Genomic DNA, 20,895 nt, shown 5'->3' on the forward strand with positions numbered 1-20,895 from the left:
AGAAACAAGAAAAATAGGACCAATAAACATGAGTCTGGAAACGTATACTTTCCGAGATAAACACGTGTAGGAAGGTAGGAAGGGCTGCGCGGCGCTTGGTTGCTGATATTAGCAAAGTCGCTGCATTGGCGCTCCGTCAAATATGTCGACAGAGTATTATGATGTCTTACAATACTCTACCTAACATTAGGTGGTCTGCAGTCAGTTGTGTGGTTCGAGTCATGTTGTAGGCTAAGTTACTTTTCGTCATGTTTGTGTGCCTTATTATACAGTACTGTCAACCCTGGATACGTAGCGTGATGTTTTATCTATTTCCAAAAATACAGATGCACTTATTTGTTTACTGTTATTCCACCGTTTGTTTGTACAAATGGCGTAGTACATTTACATTTTCTTTCATTCACCACTTGCTAGCAATGGAAGCCTACTACTCGGCAAGTGAAATAGCGGATATGATATTTTGCTATTATGGTTTAGTAAATGGACGTAGCCTGCGAGCCCGTGTTCTCTGTGCTGAACAATATCCACAGTGCAGAGTGCCCTCTGATAAGCTGCTTGGCATACTTTTCCAACACCTGAGGGACACAGGACACAGATACCCTTGCACCTCGGAAGACTGACCGTAGAAAGCTCCGGACAGTCCGCACGCCTCTTAGAGAAGCGTCTGCTATGTTCGGTGGACTTAAACCCTGGGACCTGTGTGCGACGTTTAGCAACAGCAGAAGGCGTGTCCCGCTCTCTTATCTGGAGGGTACTTCATGAACAATTGCTGTACCCATATAATCTATAGCGCGTTCAAGCCACAGGATCATCATGGCATCTGTGAATAGCAGATGCAGAAGTGTGCCGCAGATCCACTGTTAACATCCAAGATTTTATTTACCGTTGAGCCAAGGTCCACAAGAGATGTTGTTGTGAATTTCCACAACCAGCATATACGGGCAAATATAACTCTCGAAGCAATTCGGGAAAGAGTGCATCAACACCGATTTTCGATCAACATACTAGCAGGCGTGCTTCGCGATAGATTAATAGCACCATACGTGCTACACAAAGGTTAACTGGGGCGCATATCTGGACTTTATCATTAATGTATTGCCTTCCTTGCTGGGGGCAGTGGCAGCAATGATAACGAATGTGGTTCAGGCATGATGGCGTACCAGCACACTATCGTAACAACGTCCGCGACCATATGACGCAGATATTTCAGAATCGCTGGTTTGGAAGGGGGGAGGTGGGAAGGGAATCGGCGGCCCACACCTTGACCTGCTCGTTCCTCAGACTTCAGTCCCCTAGACTTTTGGTTATTGTGGACACTGGTCTACGCCACACCAATAAACGATGTGCGGACACCACAGGGTCGCGTCTTCAATCCGTGCCAGCAGGTATAATAACTGGGTATACTTCAAAGGGTGCGTCGTTCCTTACGCTGGAGGGCAGAGGGGTGCATCGCCACGTTAAACACCTCTTGTAAACAAGTGTTTATCTCAAAAAGTATGAATTTCCGGACCCATGTTTATTGGACTTATTTCTCTTGTTTCCATGAGTACGACTAGCTCCTAAAGTATTCTACACTTTTCTTAACACCATGTATAGAAACTATTGTCAAGGCTGACGATATCGAAAGTGGAGGGGGTCGCTGTTTTGTTATGTTCGTACGATGTTCGTGGGTGAAAGTGATGATGAGAAATTCGTTCTATTGGTGCGAAGGGCTCACAATGGCGGATGGCGGTTTTGGAGGAAGTGAGACTTTACCTTTAGTAGACGTCCGGGACACTGGAGGCGCTGAGCTGGCACAGTCGGTGACGCGTGAGGTAATGAAGCGATTTTTTTTGTTTTGAGGAGACATCCTGGCATTCGCCAGTAGTGACTTAGGAAAACCATGGGACTCCTAAATCTGGACTAGATGGAGATTTGGACTCTCATTTTGAGATGGGAAAAGCTGAAGTAATAGTAGATATACCAGCAAAAAAAGTGATTCATGGAGCAGGTGTTATGGTGAGAACATATCGTTACGAAAAACTTGTGAGTTAGTATATTACTATGAAAACCAGAACATGGTTATGGTAAAGAAAAGAAGATGTGGGATGGGATTGGAGATGATCGGATGGGATAGCATTGAGTATGATAGTATGACATGTGATAAGATGGAGTAGTATGGGACAGGTTAGTATAGGACCGAATGGAAAAGGATGGGACAGAGTAGATGAGAAGAAGCGAGCAGACTATAGAATAGGTTAGTACTTATATGATTTTATAAAATATGCGTCATAATAAAATCACACGAGAAATTTTGACCGGTTGACAACAATGAAAGAGAGCTTCCGCACTTCAAAACTGGTAACAGTCAACAAAACGAATGTCACCAGGCAATGCAACGTCTCAAGTGATTCAAACATTGATCTCTCATAATCAGACAGCTATAGAGTTGAAAATAATAACTGAAGTATTCTAGTCACCAGAAAACCAAGTAATGTTGCGGTACTTAGAAAAGCAGACACAAGAGAAATTCTTTTGGAAAACTTCGCACAAAAATGGTTCAAATGGCTCTGAGCACTATGGGACTCAACTGCTGAGGTCATCAGTCCCCTAGAACTTAGAGCTACGTAAAAATAACTAACCTAAGGACATCACAAACATCCATGCCCGAGGCAGGATTCGAACCTGCGACCGTAGCGGTCTTGCGGTTCCAGACTGCAGCGCCTTTAACCGCACGGCCACTTCGCACAAGTATTTCATAATCATATTACTTATGTTTCCACTGAGCTGTTAATAGACATTTCATCGTTTTATAAATAATGCGAACTTACTTTGAAAAGGGAAAATAACAGCAAACATAATACCCTCTCTGTAGTACAGACGGACTAATAACTCTTTCATTCTAGAGCGCAGTGTACGCTGTAGCGGCATTTAGAGACAGATTAAAAATGTGTGTCGTACTGGGATTCACCGACGAGATGGCGCAGTGGTAATATACTAGAATGCATTAGGAAGGATGATGGTTAAAATCCTCATCCGGATACACGGATTTATATTTTTGTGAGTTCCCTAAATCGCCCCGAAGTTCCACAGAAGACATGCATGAAATATCATCGTTACGCTTGCACTACGCGCTTCAAATAGAGGAACATTTGACGAAGGGCGCTAAACTTGACGGAAGGAAGTCATCCAGAGAAAACCTATGCGCTTGCGCCTCCGCACCAAGTTTTGGTGTAACGTCAGAGAGGTGCATGACGAATCCCCAGTCTAAAGCTCACGTGAAGACGTCTGCCTGGTTGTCAGCCGCTATATCGTAGATGATGTCGACATCCTACGGCTGCAACCCCGAAACTCACGGAAAACGTACCTTGGTATTGTGACTAGATTGTCGCTAGATGGCACAGATAATTTTGAAGGCGGCAGCTATTGAAGAAATAGGGTGCAACCACTTCCAGATTGTGATACACGTAGGAATGAACTGTGCTTGTTGTCTGGGCTCTGGAGACATACTTGGATCAGAGGAAGTTTAGAACTGCCTTGCTCACGGAATTTGAACGAAGCTCACAAAGAACAGCAAGCCCTCCAGAACTGAGTGTGGCACGTTGATTATGAATTGAATTGAAGAAGTGAACCATAGATAGAAAATTATGTGCCAAGGTGGGTTGAGATTTCCTAGATTTGCGCCACAAGGTTGAGAAACGAAGGGTCCCGCTAAATTACTCACTAGTGCACTATGTACCAGCGGCTGCTACCCAGGAAGCTGGTCCCTCATCCAGTCCAGAAATAACAGTTGTAGGATATTGTTAAATATTAGTGTAAGGTCCAAGGAAATTTCCTCAAATGGAGTTCACGTAATAGTAGGTACAGAAAAGTGGGTAAAACTGGAAATCGACTAAAGTGAGATTTTTAGGACCAGTGTAAGTGTATATCGAAGGAATAGGGCAGTGAGAAATTTTATGAATGTATTCGTCACATTATACAGACAACCCAATTCCCCCGACAGAAACTGAAACTGCATTCGAGATCGTTGGGACAGGATTCAGTACCAAGGGTGAGAATAAACGTGCAGTTGAGAACCTTTATCGACCTCCAAATTCCTCCAGAATGTGATAGAAAATTTGAGGGAGAACTTCAGCTCGCCAGAACACACAATCATCATTCCCGTTCATGCTGACAACACTGGAGGACACACAACAATCTATTGGGATAGTTACAGTTTTTTTAAGTAGTGGGCGTGATAATACTTATGTAAAGTAATATTAAATAGTTTCTCTTAAAGTTATTTAGAATATACAGTTCAGAAGGCCACTCATTACGGAAACACATTAAAGCTAACAGCAGCAAAGAGATATAAAATACTTTAAGGTGTGCACACTGAAACTGGTATCACTTACTGTCAGCAAGTTGCACAACAATGGTTACCAAAGTGCAAATGATATGTACAGAAGCAGAAATAAAAAAAAAATGGTTCAAATGGTTCTGAGCACTATGGGGATTAACATCTGTGGTCATCAGTCCCCTAGAACTTAGAACTACTTAAACATAACTAACGTAAGGACATCACACACATCCAAGCCCGAGGAAGGATTCGAACCTGCGACCGTAGCGGTCACGCGGTTCCAAACTGAAGCGCTTAGAACCGCACGGCTACACCGGCCGGCGAAGCAGAAATACTCAGACGTTTTGTAAAGTAGATAAACTGGCAAGAGTGTCATAACGCAAACTGTAACTTAGAATAATTCCATCTGTACAAGAGTGTGTACAGGATTTGTGGCAGAATCTTAGAAGAATACTTGACCGAGTATTGGGCAGAGGAACAGTGGCTCAGTTTTAAAAGAATAGTTGACAATGCACTTGATAGATATGCACCCAGTGATAAAGTTCACGATACAATGGTATCTGTGTAGCATAAAAATCTACCTAAATGCCCTTGTAAAGTAACAGCAACTACGGCACAATAAGTGTTAAGCGGGGCGTAGGGTTATGGAAAGAAAGATGCTAAATAAGAAGCGTTCGGCTGTTTTGCTGTCAAAAGGGCAATGTGTGAAATATTTAACGACTACTGTAGAATATTTTAGCAAAAGAACCTCTCATAAAGCCGAAAGCAGTTCTGGTCATATGTGAGGGATGTCAGCGGAACCTGAGTTAGGGTGTTTAGATACTCGTGGATGACACTACAACGTAAGTGAGAGTAGGCAAAGCAAAATCAGAAATATTGAATTCTGTTTTAAAGTATTCCTTCAAAAATGAAGATACAAGACCATTAACAAAGTTTAATTCTTGCATCAGATCAGAAGTTACTGATTTACTGTGAGTTAAAGAAAAGTTAATCATATTTTGAGAATTTCTGGCATGGTCCAAAACAAGACAAAACTATCCAGTAAACATGGAGTCTAAACTGAATGAGCACCTCTCTACTGTGAAACACATCTCTTCAACGCCAAGCTCTTTGCCTAACGAACGACCTAGAGAATTTAGTAAACAAATGAGGACACATTCCTTTGTTATTCTCCATGGATACAACCTGCAGTAAACTTCTGTTAGTGATGTTATTGTAAATCGAATTAACTGTTCTGGGTAAGTGCAGCGCATTCATCTGTTCTAATGCAATCAGGTTATCTTGTGATGAGTTTGTAAAATGTTTTTGAACTGCAATTTCATCTTTACACTTACCAGAATAATGGCGGCCAATTATTCCACATGGGAAATAGCAGACATCATCTTCTGTTATGGTCTAGCAAACGTACCTGTGGATACAGTTTACAGCAACAACATCAGCAGATGTTTCCTGTATGTTGTGTGCATCGACAGTAACATTTGTTTAGTGCGTTCTCCAGCCCTGGGTCGGCCAGGGTGTGCGAAAACGCACGCGAGAACGATGTGTGGGCCGCATGCGAGCCGACGCCCGGCCTGCCTTCGCCTTGCTCCGTACTTTTCCGAAGTACTCGGTAAAGCGCAACATTTCATTTAGTATTGCGGTGCGGCGTTTTCCGGTCGGCACGACTTTCTCCATTTCGGAGGAATCGTAATGTCACCGCTGTTTACCCTCAGCTGTTTTTGTTCATGTATATAAGAAGTTCACAGGTCCAGTGGTAGTTTACGCAAAAAGAGGTAGTCTGGTGATGTATCGTCGCAAGCCTTTAAAACTAAATGAGAGTGAGAGGAGAGAGGGATAAGAACTCTCGATATGTATCACGTAGTAGCGTAACCAGCAAGTACTGCAAATTTGGTGTGAAATGGAATTACACCACTATGCAGAAACAATGTAAAGATTTAGTTAACAATGAATGAGCAAAAAATTCAACGGCCACTAGACAAGATTCATTGGTCTGTACATCAAGAAACATTTGTGCTAAATTTTTAGGTATGGAGAACGGGAAGAAATTGCTGGTACGAATAGTAAAGTGCCTGAAGTGTCACGCATTATTCCAATCTCAGCTGCAACAGTTTCAGATGGAACTGAAAGAAGAGTATGGAGACTTTAGACATTATTTCAAAATACGTTGGTTACGTCGGGCGCATGCCTGGAACGATTTTTCGATTTAAAACACGCTATTGTTGAATTTCAGTAGGAAAGAGTAGTGCAGGAACGAAAACTAGAGCATCCAGAATAGGTTGCAAACGTCGCATTTTAAGTGGATTTCACTGCCCAGTGCTCACAGTAAGTAATTGCAAGGTGAGAAACAACATATTTCTCTTTTGATGGGGATGCATTTATAAAGAAAGTCGCGTTGTGTAAAGGACAAATTATGACAAAAAAAAACATCTTTCATTTCCCTGAGCTCACTAGCGTCAAAGGAAACAGAAATAAGCCGGCCGGTGTGGCCAAGCGGTTCTAGGCGCTGCAGTCTGGAACCGCGTGACCGCTACGGTCGCAGGTTCGAATCCTGCCTCGGGCATGGATGGGTGTGATGTCCTTAGGTTAGTTAGGTTTAAGTAGTTGTAAGTTCTAGGGGACTGATGACCTCAGAAGTTAAGTCCCATAGTGCTCAGAGCCATTTGAACCAAAACAGAAATGAAACTTGAAAGAATTAGAAAGATAGCTTTCTAAACGTTTTAGGACACTGAAAATCTTGCAACTGTTTTGAAGCTGTTTTTGAGACCGTTTGCCGTTTCAGTTGAAAGTGCTCCTGTGCATGAGCAGGTGGAACTGATTGTTCTGCAACGTAATTCCTGTTTTCTGGACAAATCCTTTTACGTTAGAACTGTTCAGGACATCTACAGTGTTCTCCTCAGGAAGAGTTTCCACATCTCTGTAATGAGTTTACAAATGTGTGAAAGGCCTTTTTTAGATTATGAAACAAAATAAGTCTCGATTACGTGACAGCCTCAGTGCGAAAATCCGCGAAATTGTCTGCATCTGTCCATATGTTCACAGTTCATACCAGTAAAAATTATATCACACCTGCAGTACGCCAAAAATAATTAAATAATACTGAAATTTGTTTCGTTTGTGATCCATGTTGTTGAGAAATGTGGAACCAAGTTGTATGCAGTGCAGCTGCATTGCCATCTAACTACAGCATGTTCATAGTTACCTCTTTTTCCGACTCCTCACATTCAGACAGCGTCACGTGGCGGTGGGGGAAATGTGCAGCCACCCCATGCCTCACCCAAGCCTAATTCTGGGCTGCTCCTGCTGTAGTCGAAGCTGTCTGACGGTCATCCAGTAACTGCACAGTTCAGTATTCGCTCGAAGTACTTACAGCCATCTTCCAACCTGTGGTTTCACACATGCAGTTATTTGCTGTGTGACGCCCAGGACAGTCCGAAATATCTTCTGCGAGAAATTAATTTTTCGATGGCCGATATTTCAACCTCATTCGAGGTCACTAACACGCTGCTATTGCACACTTTGTCGAGACTTACTTGGACTTGTTCTAACATTTCGACTGTATTTCACGGCTTTCAAAGACGGATTTGGCTTAATACTGACCTTTCTGATAACAAAACACTAGCTGTATACAAGGTAAAACTAGTGAATGTATTGCCAGTACTCATTTTGTTGAATACTTAGTAATTATCTTTTAATGCTGAGAACTATTATCACGGAGACTACAAGATCAGTATAGGAACTGGACAAAACTATGGAAACCCAGCGAGAAATGAGTGCTTGGACGTAAATGCAGATGCTGGTCAAGACTGCAGGTTTCTCTGTTGTATTTTACCAAGATCGGCACCTGTGCAGTATCGTCAATATATTGAAAGCGTCAGTCGTGGTCACAACAGTGTTCTCTGTAGTTCTGAGTGCATTATGTCGGAGTCAAGTGAATTCGAATGAGTTTCCGTAACCAAGATACCTGCAGTGGTTGGTGTTCCAACAGGCACTTCAAATGGTTCAAATGGCTCTGAGCACTATGGGACTTAACATCTACGGTTATCAGTCTCCTAGAACTGGCGTTCAAAAACTACTGAACCGGGATGCAAATGGCCGTAACCAGAAAACGTGGTGCCGAAACCATTATAAACTGGACTCTGTAGCAATGAACGAAAGTCATTTACTCAGGCGAGTATAGTTTCTCACTGTTTCGAACTACTGGACGAGTTTACGTTCCAAGAGTGAGATACGACGTGGGTTCAGTGATGGTTTGGGCAGCCATATCGTGATATTCCATGGGCTCCATGGTTACTCTTGCGAAGTCGCTTTACTGCAGAGGAAACATGAATATTTTGACTGATAGGGATCATCCCATGGTACAGTGTTTGTTCCCAATGGTGAAGCTGTGTTCCAAGACGACATTGCCCCAGTTCACACAGTTTGCATCGCCCGGCACTGGGTTTGTGAGCACGACGATGAATTGTCGCATCTCCACTCGCCACCACAGTCACAAAGTCTTAATATTATTGAGCCATTGTCATCTGCTTAGGAGAGAAGGCGGTGTGATCGTTAACCATCTCCAGCATCGATACGCGAACTTTCTACTATTATGCAGGAAGTATGGTGTGAGATTCCGTTGAAATCCATACAGGACTTGCATTTATCCATTCCAAGACGTCTGGAAGCTGTTTTGAATGCCAACGGCTTTCCTAAACTATATTAGGCGTCGTAATTCGTTGTGGTTGCGGCGATTCCATATTTTTGTCCACCTCCTGAACGTGCAGATTGTCCCATGCCAAAATTTACTCTCTTCTTTTGCCGTGTACGATACCATTCAGCTAGTTACGTAGTTTGGTACTGAAGGAAATACTAACACTTTCCACCGTATGGCCTTTATGTTTCTATATTAGTAATAGTACTTCATATTAAACGCCTTCCATGTAAGTATATCCCTTTCAGACGCGATACGCACAATTGTGTGGGTGCGGTTTATTTGCGTTGCAGCATCATATTGTTCCGCTATGCTGTTTAGTCCCAAGTCACACGAGTGTGCATGAATCGCTGTTTCGTATACAACTCGATTTATATCGATATCTCGTTACAGACGCGAGATATTGTGTCTTAATCTTTGGTAATTTTCAAGATGGCGGGTCGGAAGCATGTCTGTCGAGGTAAATGTTTATTGTGCTTTATTTGTTGCGTTTTGACATTTGGAAAAATATGTTTGAGATTCCTAAAGGTGTAGAGAAGTAAATAAAAATATGTACGCCACAATTATTTGAATACTTTCATAGCTACAATCACTGTAACATCCACACGCACAATTGTGCGTGTTGGGACTATTTTACCGGCATATGGTCGTTTTCGTTCGATGTTTGTGGTTACGATTCGGAACAGATTACGGAATAGATAAGTCATTTTACTATTGTATTTACGCATTATTTTCACAGTTCGTTTGTTTGTTTCGTCTTAGGGCTTACTGACGAGGAAATTCTAGCCATATTAGATGACTCTGAAGTGGAAGTCTTCAGTAGTGATGACGAATTGTTAGATACAACTTGGACTCTTCCATCAACCAAACCTAGACTTGGAGAAAGCTCTGAATCTTCTGACGAGGAGGAAAATTGTAACAATGCTTCTGCAACAATACTACCAGTTGCTTCAGAAGTTCAGTACAATTTTCCCAGTCAACACAGTAGAAAGAATTGTAAAAAAACAGTGGAAACACATCTTCGTTTGTCCACTTGGAGAAAAAGACCATTCACCTCCAAAATTTTTGCGCACTCAGAGAGTGAAGTAGGACAGGAAATTAAAACTCCAGTACTATCCAGAAGATTTTTTTCAGTTAACATCTGACTGCACTAACAGTTACTACTTTTCGAAGAAAGGGAAGTTGCTTCATACAAATCCTCAAGAGATAAAAAAGCTGTTTGGCATTCATGTACTTACGGGATGCATTAGATATCCTCGTACACGTATGTACTGGCAGAAGTAATTGCGTATGCCAACTATTGCAGATTGTATGCCTAGAGACAGGTTCTTCACTCTCAGAACAGCACTGCATGTTGTGGACACTAACAACATTCCACGTGAATCAGACTAATAGATTGTGGAAAGTACTACCCGCAATTAATGTTGTACGCAGTGCTTGTTTGAGACTTCCACGCCCCTCTGAAAACGATTATTCCATTGATGAGCAAATGGTACCATTTACTGGGCGCTGCACATTGTCTCAGTATGTTCCAAACAAACCGCGCCCTTTGGGAACTAAAAACTTTGTTTTGGCAACAACGAAAGGTTTAGTACTTGATTTTGAATTTTATCAAGGTAAATCAACTCCTCTGACAGATGTTCGCCTTGCTCTTGGGCCGTCTGTAATACTTCGCCTTGCTCAAACATTACCTCAAGGTGCAAGACTATATTTTGACAGATATTTTACAGCTTTGCCATTATTGCAACAGTTACTTGACCTAGGGCTGGAAGGAACAGGAACCATAGTTAAAAACAGAGTGAAACCAGTTCACCTGACCGAAGAAAAAAGACTGAAGAGAGGAGTAATGGAAGAATTCAGCAGGGACGATGATAAAATTGTCATTGTCCAATGGAAAGATTCAAAAGCTGTTACCCTTACCTCTACTTGTACAGGATGTGAAACTGTAAGCAATGTTGAGCGATGGAGTAAACCAGAAAAGAAGTACATCTTAGTGACATGTCCTGCAGTCGTATTGAAGTACAACCTGTGTATGGGAGGAGTGGACCTCTGCGATCAAATGATGGAGACCTACAGGACTTTATTGAAGACAAAAAAGTGGACTTTAAAAGTTTTGATACATTTACTTGATTTGGCTTGCGTCAATTCCTGGTTACAATACAAAGTTGAATGCGAAGCCAATACAGTACTACAGAAAGACACTTTCGATCTTCTTGGATTCCGACAAGTGATTGGGGAAGCGCTAATTTCTTCTTCTTCAGGACAGGAACATGAAAGTGAATCCGATGAAGAGCCACCAAATAAAATGTACAAACCAGCAAACACACCATGTGATGAGAAGCGGCTAGACGCATATCATCACTGGCCACCTGTTGATGATTTGCCTTCAGCACGTTTCTGCAGGCAAAAAAATTGCAAGACGAGAACGAGAACAAGATGTCTGAAGTGTAATATTTATTTGTGTTTGTCAAAAGACAGTAATTGCTTTCGTGAATATCACTGCAAGAAACGACATAAACATGTAAGATAATCCCAACCCACACAATCGTGTGGGTTCAAAATTTCTATCAAAATTAAAAAATAAAATTTTCTAAGCAATTGGTCCACGATTCTATACTTTTTTAGTTACAAAAATGCATTTATTACAATATTTTCATTTCAAGTTTGGGTGGGGGTCTGAAAAGGCTAAGTTAATTCTAGGAATAGTGCGAATAAGACGATACTTAACAATCCATGAATCGATGTTCAGGATCACTGAGAATCTTTGGACTTATAAGCTATATTTCTTTCAATTAAGAACAGTGACTGTATTAGATAAACTTAGGGAGGGAATATTTCCATCAAAACCTTATACATCTGTCTCGATATAGCTTACTGGACACAGATTTTTTTTCGCACTGAAACTTCACATATTTCTAGAGGTTTACACCAGGGATAATTGTATGAGACGACAGAATATATTTTACAATATTAACTGTTATAGTTATTTCTACAGAGTCTATTTCGAATGTAGTTCTGTGTTCCCTCTTTCTCATTTAGTCATAACAACGACATATAGGCACATCACAACGAGGACAGAGATAATCTATCACAATACTCAAAATGTGGACTTTATACATATAACAAAACAGAAGTTTCTGATATTCTATAGTGGGGCGCAGAGGTCCGAAAGTCTGGCGCAGGATCAGAAGCCATATTCTGCATTAAGTCTGGTGATTAGCGCGCGTGTTTGCATGCGAGACCAGCCCTCCTTGTGCCAAAAGTCAAACGCTGCGGATATGTATGCTTCGTTCTGTTCTAAGTTACTTGTTTTTCTCCGTTAGCTGTTTTGCGTCACTTACCGTTCTCGTGCAAAGATGTATCAAATCACAAGTGTTGGAAAATTCGAAATTCCGAATACATGTTGCACTATGCACCTCAGTACGACCAACACTTTCATTTATAAAGAAACATTATGACGGTAATATTTGCGATCGCTTATGATGATCTGCATTTCATGATTTTCTTAGTTATTTCCTTCACTTGTACAGAAACTCTTAAAGTCCACAAATATCTGAAATTTTTATTAATTTCAGCTAGAGGTATTCTGTAGAACTTGACAGTTGTCACTGGCATTTTGCCTAACTTTTACTTAACCGCTGTGACAGGACGTGAACTACAGGTGACACAGTTTGTCACTCAGATTCAGTATATAGACTGTTAATCAAAGTAAGAGTATTACGTAATGCAAACGAAACAGGACACGCATAGTAGCTGTGTCACAAACATTAAACGAACCCCACTCTGCAGAACTATTTACCTTTTCCTAAAGACGAGACAGTACTATAGTGTTCGAAAGCTGCAAAGTAAGCCAAAGAGTGAACCTCGAAATCACGTATTTTATAATACTTTTTATTTAATACTTCATCATCATCATCGTTCTTTCAAGGATTAGGCTATTTCCTGTTCCAACCTCACAAACAAAATCATTACAACGTTTTTACCAAGGTCCTCCAATACCTGTTTTCCCATTCTGCTTGTGGTTCAGGATCATCTGCGGAATTCTATAACATTGTATTCTCATGACGAACTGTTTCCAATTTTCACGATACATTTGAACTTTGTTCATTCATGTTGAAAAACTTAATTCTGTCCTAATATTTCCATTTTGTAATCACGTCTCTTCTTGTGCAGTCCTTCCTCATCCTTAGGAACCCGGCCTCTACTGTTTGCACTTTATTTTCTTGCTTTCTTGTGGTAACACCGCTTTTTCTTCCATAGCATAACACAGGAATCGCCATAATTTTACAGAATTTCATAATTATTTCTTTTTGTGCTTTATGGCCATAATGTTCTGCTAATGTTACCATGTATAGCTTGGAAATTCTGTATCTTATTTTCATGATCAGAGCCAAAATCGAAACTTACGGCATAATCTAGGTAATATACTAAATTATCTGAAATAATTTTTGACCTGACTAGATATATTCTTCGGGATGCCATTATTTTCGTTTTATTATTAGAAATGTTTAAGTTGTATTTCTTGCATATTTCTTTCAGCTGGTACAGAGCTTTGTAGGCCATCTTCATACTTCTCAACGCTTAATTCGGGCTATAGTAAGTAGAAACGGAACACTATTTCATGATTCCAAGGTGAAATCGTTGTTTGTGTCGTTTAAAAAGCATCTTGGCACTGATTCAAGCAGTCTGCAGCAAGTTAGATGAAGGATGCTAAACTAAAATCTGTGCTATGGTAACGATTATTTACGTTTGCAGCTCGTGGAATCTTTGGATACTGAACTTTTGCTCATACGAATTCCCCAATACATTTGAATGAAATAAACAGAAAGAGCAGTCTTCTGACCGGTTTATTGCAGCGCGCCACGAATTCCTTTCCTGCGACGACCTCTACGTCTCAGAATAGCACTTGCACCCCACATTCTCAATTGTTTCTTGCATATATTCCAATCTTTCTCTTCCTTTACAGTCTTTTTTACCTCTACAGCTCCCTGTATTACGATGGAAGTTATTCTGTGGTGTCTTAACGCACATTCTGTCATTCTGTACCTTGTTCTTGCCAGTGTTTTCCATATGTTCCTTTCTTCAGCGATTCGGAGGAAACCTAATTTCTTACCCAATCAGTCCACCTAATTTTCAACATTCTTCCGTAGCACGACTTCTCAAACTCTTCGATTCTCCATTCCGATATCGTTCACCACAAAAGCACATAAACAAATGATAATTTTTACTGTTTCCCAAATAGTATCCATTTTTAACCCAGAACCCCATGATAATCTCTCATTCCAACTCCAAAAAAGCGCTTTCTTTGCTCACGACAATAAGTACAGGAATACGTACGCAGATCCCCTGATACACCTATATCCTTAATGTAAATGTTTTGATATTTGTCATGAGAGATACGCTTTAGACGTCACATGCATGAGGTGATCGTAATGATGAGACTTGACAATGTAATCAGTATGAAATAGTTCGGCGCACTCGAAAAATTCTGTACCTTAAGATTAGCGCTCACTCCGGGTCAATGTGAAAATTGTAATTCATAATAATGGCATCATTAAATCATTTGCATCATTAAACCCATAAAAAATCGAGAGTAAGCTCCATTTTTAGGAGTAAATTAATGCTCTCATTATTTATTGAAAGAAACAAAAGACCATTTTTCTTTCACTTGTAGTACCCGACCCACAGGAGTATTCCGTTACGGTGAAAAGTGTACCTTTACCTCCAGTTATATATTATGAGAGCTTTCCGATATTTTAGTGTGCTGGAGCCATGATACGTTTCTTCCATCGCAACTTCGCTTATTGTCCATCAGTGGCCGCTGTTTTCTTTCGCTAATCATCGAAGTGGGGTATACAAGGTGTCCCATGAGGAATAGTCAATATACAAGCATATGACAGGAACGATCATTTGAGGGAAGAAACTTCATATGGACATATGTTTTATTCCGTATGGTTTCCGAGCTAGAACTTATTTAACGTCTACGATTATTTATTTTCTGTATTATTCAATACATTATAAAGTTTACACAAGTACATATGTACAACAATTAGTAAACATTAAACACGTAGCACAGTGGGCTCGCATTCGGGAGGACTACCCGCGTCCGGCCATCCTCGTTTAGGTTTACCATGATTTCCCTAAATCGCTTCAGGTAAATGCCGGGATGGTTCCTTTGAAAGTGCACGGCCGACTTTCTTCCCTAATCCGATGAGACCGATGACCTCACTGTTTGGTCCCTCCCCCAAATCATCCAACCAATCAACCAAACATTAAACATGCCTTTGACAAAGTATCAATTGAAGAATAAGTATTTTTAACACATTCACCTCTAAGCAATATAGTACGCTTACACGTCAAATTTAAGCTGTTGTACAGTACACAACAACTTTTCACATACACCACCGTCAATTTCAATGCATTTGTGCACTCGAGGGAGAACAAGTTGTGTTGCGTGTCCGAGTGTTTCTGCACGTTCCCTAATTAGTGCAGCAGCGTCGTTGATGTGACCAAGCAGTTCATTTAAGGTATTCACCTTTAGTTTGTGCACCTCAGAATTCATCAAACCTCCTAAAACAGAATCTACTGGCGTAAGATCCGGCGATCTTGTTGGTCAGCTAATTGTACTACCACAACCAATCCAGCGATTCGAGTAAATGCAGCTTAGATGTTTTCTCACACGTCTGGTAAAATGTGGAGGAGCTCCGTAATGCTGGAAGGTTATTGCAGTGCACGTGCCCAAAGAATGACCTCAAGGTGTTTGACAAACGAATTTTCCAAATATTATGGCTGTCTGGTCATTTGCTCCTGTAAAATCACTGACGTATCAAACATGTTACCGATCATGCTAAACCATACATTTACTGAAATCCCAAACTTGGAAATTAGTTTCCTCTGCAGCGTGTGGATTTTCCTGCTACTTTCGATGATTGTTACGTGTGTTTTTGATTTCATTCTGCGTATACATGGCTTCATCAGTGAATGGTATTAATGGAAGCAAATGACGATAAAATTCCAGTCCCGTCGCATTGTTGCCAATGTGAACATTGTGGCCGGCCGCTGTGACCGAGCGGTTGTAGGCGCTTCATTCCGGAACTGCGCTGCTTCTACGGTCGCAGGCTCGAATCCTGCCTCGGGCATGTATGTGTGTGATGTCCTTACGTTAGTCAGGTTTAAGCAGTTCTAAGTTCTAGGGGACTGATGACCTTAGAAGTTAAGTCCCATAGTGCTCAGAGCCAATTGAATTGAACATTGTGGGCATGCTATATGTGAAAAGGATACAAGTTTTCCGCATGTAATGTTCGCCATACATGTGTTCGTGGGACATTGATAAGTGCAGAAAGTTGTCATGTGCTGGTAATAAGACGATGCTGCACCATTTCAACAGCAAGTTGCTGTTCCTGCAGAACTTGTTGAAGGGCAAGTTGCCGGCCGAAGTGGCCGTGCGGTTAAAGGCGCTGCAGTCTGGAACCGCAAGAGCGCTACGGTCGCAGGTTCTAATCCTGCGTCGGGCATAGATGTTTGTGATGTCCTTAGGATAGTTAGGTTTAACTAGTTCTAAGTTCTAGGGGACTAATGACCTCAGCAGTTGAGTCCCATAGTGCTCAGAGCCATTTGAACCATTTGAAGGGCAAGTTAAGAAGATAAACAAGAACGTGGAAGAATACCTATTTCACGCAATTTGCTGAAAACTATGGTAACGAATCCACGATCGGAACTCGACGTGTCGGAAGCGCTGATGGTATTCCTCGACAGCAGCAGGAGCTCTACCATCGCAGAAGCCGTAAACATACTCCATATCTGTGTATTCTTCATTGGAGTATATGTGTGGCATTTTAGCCAGCTCATGTGCAAACACGTGTAACCGAAGCTTCTCTCTGATACAAACTCAATCCCTCGCACTATGGACAACTTTGCGAGTTCAGCGGGGTAGTTACTGGCAGAAAGTCATCCCGAGCAAAGCAACAAGGTAAGTTGGTCTAGAATAAAACCTCAAAGAGACAGGATGCGTAACACGTATGTATGTGCGCCACTAGCCCAAACACTAATGTAAATCTTGGAAACCATTCGAAATGGAGCATATGTCTATAATGTTTTTTGCTCCAAGTAAGGTTTCCTGTCATCAGCCTGAATATTGACCATTTCTCTTGGGACACCCTGTATTGTTGTTAGCTCTGTTCAAAACACTTACTGTTTTATACCCTGAAATAATGACCAGAAGATTCATAGCTTCATTAAGATAAAAATTTAGGTGCAAGCGTATTTGATCCCTACAGTAGTATTAGCCATACTCCATGCTTGGCTAATCTCTACTTGAGGTTGAGAATCAAACTGAGATCATAAAAGAGGATTCCCATTTGTAAAATTTGCATTCCTGAACTGCAGTTCGAATAATAATATTTTTTCAGGAATTGTGTCACTTTCACACCGACTACACCATATCACGCTTCCAGGTACTGTTTCATGTAGTTTTACACCAGGCTCTCGGACTAAAGGGTAAGTAATTGGAACAGAGATACGTCGCCTCAGCTGGCAGCTCTTCTGATACTCGATTCTGAAACAATCTGGAGACAAACTGACATACGTTGACTCAACCACAAATTTTGCACCTTTTCCTGTCGCTTTTAATAGATAATATTGATCAGATTTTAATGCTGTATGACTGAAAAGAAGTTTCAAACAAATTGGCCTATCAAGAGTAAAATTATTTCCAAGAAATCACGAAGCAGAACTGATTATTGGACCTATCATCCTGTGCTACCTGTTTTTGCTGTGTCGTTTTGTTTACCGCGAGAGGCTTTTAGCAAGACACGCAGCTGGATAACCAGATCGACAAATCAAAAATTAGTCCGTCTGGTGGCGGGCGTTGGTAGGGCTTCGCTGACCCCCGCCGGCGCCGAGAGGAACGCTGCGGCTGCACTCACGTGACCGCTGGCCGCCTCTTGTCGCGTGTTTTGTGGTACCTTCTTCGCTGAAAAAGCACGAGGAAATCGAGATATACTGCTAACGTCATCTTCAATGGTTGCAGAAGCCTCTGCCAAATAATGCCTTAAGGATTTTATTACTTTCAAAACAAATTACTGTAATGTTAGATACAGGACTACATCAATAATATTTGATGGTGGAGTAACGTTGCTTGAAAGAGTGTTAGAAAATATGTGCAACGCCTCTATAAAATTATCTCTAATTTGGATATGTTTTGCGAAATGTGTCAGTTGCTAACCGCAAGTAACAAATAATATGTAAACTGTTAATAACGTTTCTTTTATTATTTCAGTATTTTAAACATAGCTGCACAACAGCAACGGTTCCACGTAATAAAATTATAAACAGCCGACCAGTTGCAATGGATAAAGAAATCTTTACCTAGGTTTCAACAAATTTAAATTTGTCTTCTTCAGAAGGTGGCAATTTTACATTAGTATGGACTGATGTATCATCGCCGTTTTACAAATGACTGCATAGATCCATTTGTCAAAGTTAAAATATAGCCATAAAAATAGGGTTTGTCATGTAAATATAAATTAGTACATGGCTGTTGCAGAGCTCACAAGCGACTCTTTTATTTTAAAAGCTTTAAGCCAGTTCACATAAAAAATTCGGAGGCATTACTTTTCAGCACGCCCTCGCATAATATACAAACATGCCGGATACGTCATAGCCGTAAACATACTCCATATCTGCGTATTCTTCATTGGTGTATATGTGTGGCATCTTAGCCAGCTCATGCACAAACACGTGTAACCGAAGCTTCTCTCTGATACAAACTCAATCCTTCACATTATTTCACCCACAACACACCACGGACAACTTTGCGAGTTCAACGGGGTAGTTTAATAGCAGAAAGTCATCCCGAGCAAAGCAACAAAGTAAGTTGGTCTAGAATAAAACAACAAAGAGACAGGATGCGTAACACGTATGTATGTGCGCCACTAGCCCAAACACTTATGTAAATCTTGGAAACCATTCGAAATAGGGCATATGTCTATATGACGTTTTTTGCTCCAAGTGAGGTTTCCTGTCATCTGCCCGAATATTGACCATTTCTCTTGGGACAAAAATGGTTCAAATGGCTCTGAGCACTATGGGACTTAACATCTGTGGTCATCAGTCCGCTAGAACTTAGAACTACTTAAACCTAACTAACCTAAGAACATCACATATATCCATGCCCGAGGCAGGATTCGAACCTGCGACCGTAGCGGTCGTGCGGTTCCAGACTGTAGCGCCTAGAACCGCTCGGCCACCCAGGCCGGCTGTAGCACCCAGAACCGCTGATTAGCGTGGACGTCAGCTTAGGAAATATGGATTGCTGAAGTATCTTTGATAATCGGTGAACAGTAAGACATACAGAATCCATTTTTCCCGTCGACCAAAGTATACCCACCCGTCTCCGAAAGACGAAATTCTGATTGCCATTCCCTTGAAAAAAGTTCGTAATCATTCCAGAAAATTATATTTTTGACCATAAATTAAAAATATGTACTGTCATAAATGCGACTTGTCTTTTTGGTGTTATTACTTTTTTCCATTTTTTTTCAGATGGGTTCTATGGGGACATCGCTGTGCCGCTCACGCAGTATGAGATGGAGTGGAAACAGCAAAATAATATTACGGAGACGCCCGCAGAACCAGGAGGCAAATCACACAAAAGGTGAAAAGGGATTGTTCCCTGTCATAATATTTAATTTATATCCCTCCACAATGGATGATAATATGTTCTAGATTTGTTATAGCGCCATGAATTGTGATTTAAGGGTGTAACGTGTCTGTGTCTTACTAATTTTATGATTTTGTATTCCGCCATAAGCTATGATGACCTAGAGTTCAGCATCCGGTCGGTAAAGGTGACGTCCGTTGTTTGTAAATCACGGGTTCGTCAGTTTATCGACGCTCACATTTTTCTATTTCGCCAATGAACCTCTAAAGCAGTTTCTTTAACATAATTTTCTGATTTTGCAAATGATACTTAACTCACATTTCCCTCTATATGCAGCTTCCACATGTCAGTTCTGCTGTTTACTAAACGAAATGGCACAGTAATCCTAATAGAGAGTAGCTGTTTTTAAATTTCGTTCTGTTCATAGAAATGTGGGTGTTCTATGCCCTTATTTACTCATTTTGAGTTTATAAGAAATTATTTCTCCAGTAAAACCACGACCAGTACGAACTCCTGTCTACGTAACTATTGGATTAGTGTTCTCTCTTCAGTGACTCCGCTATCAAGAGATGTTCAGGCCTAACAAGAAAGGAAAATGTATTTTATAGTTCTCATTTCAGTTACATACAGATAATATGTAGGTGGTTATGATAGTCATTTTAAAGAAGAAAGAAGTACTGGTATATAACCTTGTTAAAGAAGCTCAGTTGGATATGGTTCACTCTAATTTATGTTGATTTGATTTAAATTTCTTAAATTTTATAATCCAGTTCTAACCGCAGCTCTTTGTTACATATTTCCATTTTTGGCTTAAAATTAATCTATTTTCAGACGTATTTCGCTATTGTCGATGCAGCACTTGCGTCAGGTAGTCTCATACGAGCAGTACTTGCCATGAGAAATGTTCCTGAAACGTTTACGCTCAAGGCAAATATTGTGTTTGTAGCTACTTGACGCAGGTGTTGATTCCACGACAGTATAATACTTTTAAAAATGTTAAACGACGAAACTGGTAAAGTTTAACTAAATAACTGCGATTTGCACTGTTTTCATATAAAGTTTTATTAGAAACAATCACTATATGTTCCAGCAGACTGTATTTTTAGAATTATGTGTACGTTGCTAAGAAAGGAACAATGACTTGGACTGAAATGTCAGTCTCCGGTCCGCATATATTTTAAAACACCTTTCACACACATTTTTGCGTTTAAATGGTTTTCCACTAGT

General features: G+C 40.8%; 1 protein-coding gene across 1 annotated transcript in view; it reads left to right on the forward strand.

The window, feature by feature from the left end:
* Positions 1 to 20,895, forward strand: part of LOC124721889 (tolloid-like protein 1) — a 577,505-nt gene that overhangs the window by 212,730 nt on the left and 343,880 nt on the right. Inside the window, exon 2 of the mRNA XM_047247042.1 lies at positions 19,551 to 19,662. Coding sequence (XP_047102998.1) covers positions 19,551 to 19,662 — 112 coding nt within the window. The remainder of the gene's footprint in view (positions 1 to 19,550; positions 19,663 to 20,895) is intronic.

This window comes from Schistocerca piceifrons, chromosome X (genome assembly GCF_021461385.2).
Source record: "Schistocerca piceifrons isolate TAMUIC-IGC-003096 chromosome X, iqSchPice1.1, whole genome shotgun sequence".
NCBI classification, from domain to species: domain Eukaryota; kingdom Metazoa; phylum Arthropoda; class Insecta; order Orthoptera; family Acrididae; genus Schistocerca; species Schistocerca piceifrons.